Genomic DNA, 3,094 nt, shown 5'->3' on the forward strand with positions numbered 1-3,094 from the left:
CCCCCACCTCCACGTCACGAGGCTGGAAGGTGCCAGACGTCCAACTTATGTCGCCATCCTCTGCCTGGTTAGCATCGATATATCAAACATTCCCCTCGCTTTCCAAACGGGCGGACTCTTTGGAGAGGGGCGGATATTTTTCGTTCCGGCACAACGTGCACACGGTAAAAAGAAGGGGGGAGGGGCAAGCCGTGGAAAGGGAAGGAAGGAGAGAGAGAGAGAGAGAGAGAGAGAGAGAGAGAGGGGAGAGAGAGAGAGACGGAAGCCAGAAGCCAAGTTACTAGTATGAGAGGTAGGGGTAGGAGGGGCAGACGGAATGGGTGAGGGTGGGGGGAGAGGGTAAGTCGAGAAAGATTCCCTTACCCCAGGGCGGCACTCCACGCCATCACTTTGCTCCGGTTCTGCACTCCTCTTCCTCTTCCTCTCCCTCTCCCTCTCCCCCTCTCTCTCTCTCTCTCCCTCTCTCCCGCCTCCGCCTCTCTCCTGGAAGGCAATTAGAGAGACAAGGAGAGCCACCCCCCGCCGTGCCGTGCGCCGGTGCCATTTCCGAACACACTCAAAGGCGCGGGCGCGCGCGCGCACACAACCGCAGCAGCGAGCGCGGCAACTGTTGAATGGCTTTCTGAGGGAAGTTTGAGTTGCGCCCGGCGCGTTGAGCGCCCCTCCAACTGCACCCCTACACTCACCCCCCGCCCCTCCACCTCCCTCCCTGACGACGCCGAGGTGAGTTGAGCCGCTGTCCAGACGAACGCACTCTATTTGGGCCTCATGTACTCCGCGCGCGCGTGAGTTTCACTCGGGCGCGCCATGGTATAGTAATATGTGCGCACATGTGCCTCGGCCAGGTGAGCAAGGGGAGGAGAAGGTGTGGAGAAGGGGGAGAGGAGGAGGGGGGTGAGGGTTGCGGTGGCGGTGGAGGAGGGGGAAAGGAGGACGGGGTCACGGTGTAGAGGAGGAGGAGATGACACGCATCATTGCCTACAGACCACCCCGGCGTAGGGTAAGGGTTGGGGGGAGGGGGAGCAGACACACTGAGACAGCGCGACTAACTGGAGGGACAGGGGGCCGTCGGGATGGGGTGGATGAGAGTAGACCGGGGAGACGAAAAAAAAAATTGCGACGACGCGAAGGGAGGAGGATCCACGCCCCGAGCGAATTTAAAGAAAGACCCCCTTTCCTCTCAGCCCCCAACCTTTTCCATTCCTTCGTCGTCGCAAGGGAGGACGGGCCTGCCCTGGGGGGTCCTAGGGGTAGGGAAGGTAAAGGGGTGGGGGGTGGGGGATGGGTTCTGGGAACGGCAAGGCGCCTTTGGCCCGTGATTGAAGAGTTCACCACATTTCCAACACTGCCGAGTTTGGCGAGTCCTCGCACCGCCCCGCCCCGGCGGCGGCAGCGGTGGTCGCGCCCCACCATCCGTATCCATCCAGAGAGGGCTTCCCCCCTTGCCCGCGCTCTCCCTCTCTACACACTCTGGGCCTGCTCGGAGAGAGAGAACGAGAAAAAAAAGAGCAGGGTGCGGAGAGAAGAGCGCGGGGGCACCTTGTATTGTGTTGGGCACGTATAGTGCGCTGCGGGCGATGCGCCCTCCTCCTCTCCTCCGTCCCCTCTTCTCCTCCCCGTGTACGCACGACGCGGGCCGCCCGTGGGTGCTTGCGCCAAGCCCGGGCACGGGTTGGCCCCCAAGAGCCCCACCGGCAGCACTTGGATTCAAAGTTCCCGCGCGCGCGCGAGATTGGATGCTGGCGCCTGGCGCCTGCCTGCCAGCCCCGCCCAGGACGCGCGCACCCGCGCTGTATCGAACGTCATCTTTTCGCCGTTGCCGCTTCCCTTCCCCGTTCTTCCTATATCTTTTATCCTGGAAGTGCGTGCGTCCCGTTACTATGTCAGGCCTCGACGCCCCCCGTCGGCGCTCTCGTCCGCCGTCGACGCCATCTTCACGGATAGCCTTCGCGTCGTATCGTCCTCCCGCAGTCACCATACTCTCCACTCCCCATCCCATGTCGCCGTCCTCCCCGTCTCCGCCCTCGCCGTCGTCGTCGCCGTCCTCGTCTTTGCCGTCCTCCCAGTCACCGCCCTCGTCGTCGTCGTCCTCCCCGTCGCCCTCCTCCCTCCTCATCCTCGTCACCATTGTACTCACCCAGGTCGCCGAGCGACGTCGACCCGGTGCCCATGAGGACGGCGCCGTCCACGAAGGGCGCGAAGCCGGGCAGGAAGCGCGGCGGGTCGAGGTGCACGTTGAGCAGCTGGTGCAGCGGGCGGGCGCGCAGGCAGGGCGCCAGGTCGTCCTCGAGCAGGTCGCCGTGGCAGCCCGTCTGCTCGGCGACGCGCCGCTTCACCGACAGCGGGTCGCGCTGCAGCGCCCACGGGCTGAGCGCGCAGCCCGACAGCAGCACCACCCGGTGCAGCAGCTCTGCGGGGGACAGACAGAAGAGCGAATCGGGTCAGACATGGAAACCAATCGCCACCACATCAGAGCGTGCGTAACGCAAACAACCGCCATCGAGAGGGAATGGCTTTAAAACTGTGAATCACCCCTCCCTTCTCTCTCTCTCTCTGTCTCTCCCTCCCTTTCACACACACATTACAGACCCAGTTTCTGGCCCACTCTATTGCCCCCTCTTTCTCCCCGCATTAAATTAGGCATGGGCGTGGAGTCGCCGCCGGGGGGCGGCGAGTTAAATAAACACACAGCTCTAGCGGGACGGACGGCTGGCCTGGCGATGGGAGCCATCACCAAAAGTTTAATTTCGTGTCAGTGAGCGCGGCCGCCGCCGCCGCGAGGGGCGAAGCCGAGAGCGAGAATTAAGGATTTCGCGAGGCCCGAACTCTGGCGCGCGCGCTTTCGACTCTGCTGCTGCTGCTGCGCGTTCGTTCATGTCGTTCGACGTGTGCCGAGATCGCTAGCTTTCCAGTTTTTAGCCCGCCCTTCTGCTTTTAAAAAAGCATTAAAGCGGGCTTATGCAACCGCTCTCGTGTCCGTCTGTCTGTCCGTCGTCCGTGTAAGAGGAAGGAGATGAGCTAGAGGTCTGCAAATTTCAGGGTATCTTAGGGGTCACTCCTGGACAACGAAACGCCTGGTGCAAATCCTAGCAAC

At 62.5% G+C, this 3,094-nt stretch overlaps 1 protein-coding gene across 1 annotated transcript in view; it reads right to left on the reverse strand.

Annotated features, from left to right (window-relative positions):
* Positions 1-2,644, reverse strand: part of LOC113213906 (neuroligin-1) — a 39,702-nt gene extending 37,058 nt beyond the window's left edge. Inside the window, exons 1-2 of the mRNA XM_052270089.1 lie at positions 2,590-2,644; positions 2,138-2,410 (exon numbers count right to left, since the gene is read on the reverse strand). Of these exons, the coding sequence (XP_052126049.1) occupies positions 2,138-2,410; positions 2,590-2,644 (328 nt within the window). The remainder of the gene's footprint in view (positions 1-2,137; positions 2,411-2,589) is intronic.
* Positions 2,645-3,094: the final 450 nt, after the last annotated feature.

This window comes from Frankliniella occidentalis, unplaced genomic scaffold, assembly GCF_000697945.3.
Source record: "Frankliniella occidentalis isolate FOCC.00 unplaced genomic scaffold, Focc_3.1 Scaffold5, whole genome shotgun sequence".
NCBI lineage: Eukaryota > Metazoa > Arthropoda > Insecta > Thysanoptera > Thripidae > Frankliniella > Frankliniella occidentalis.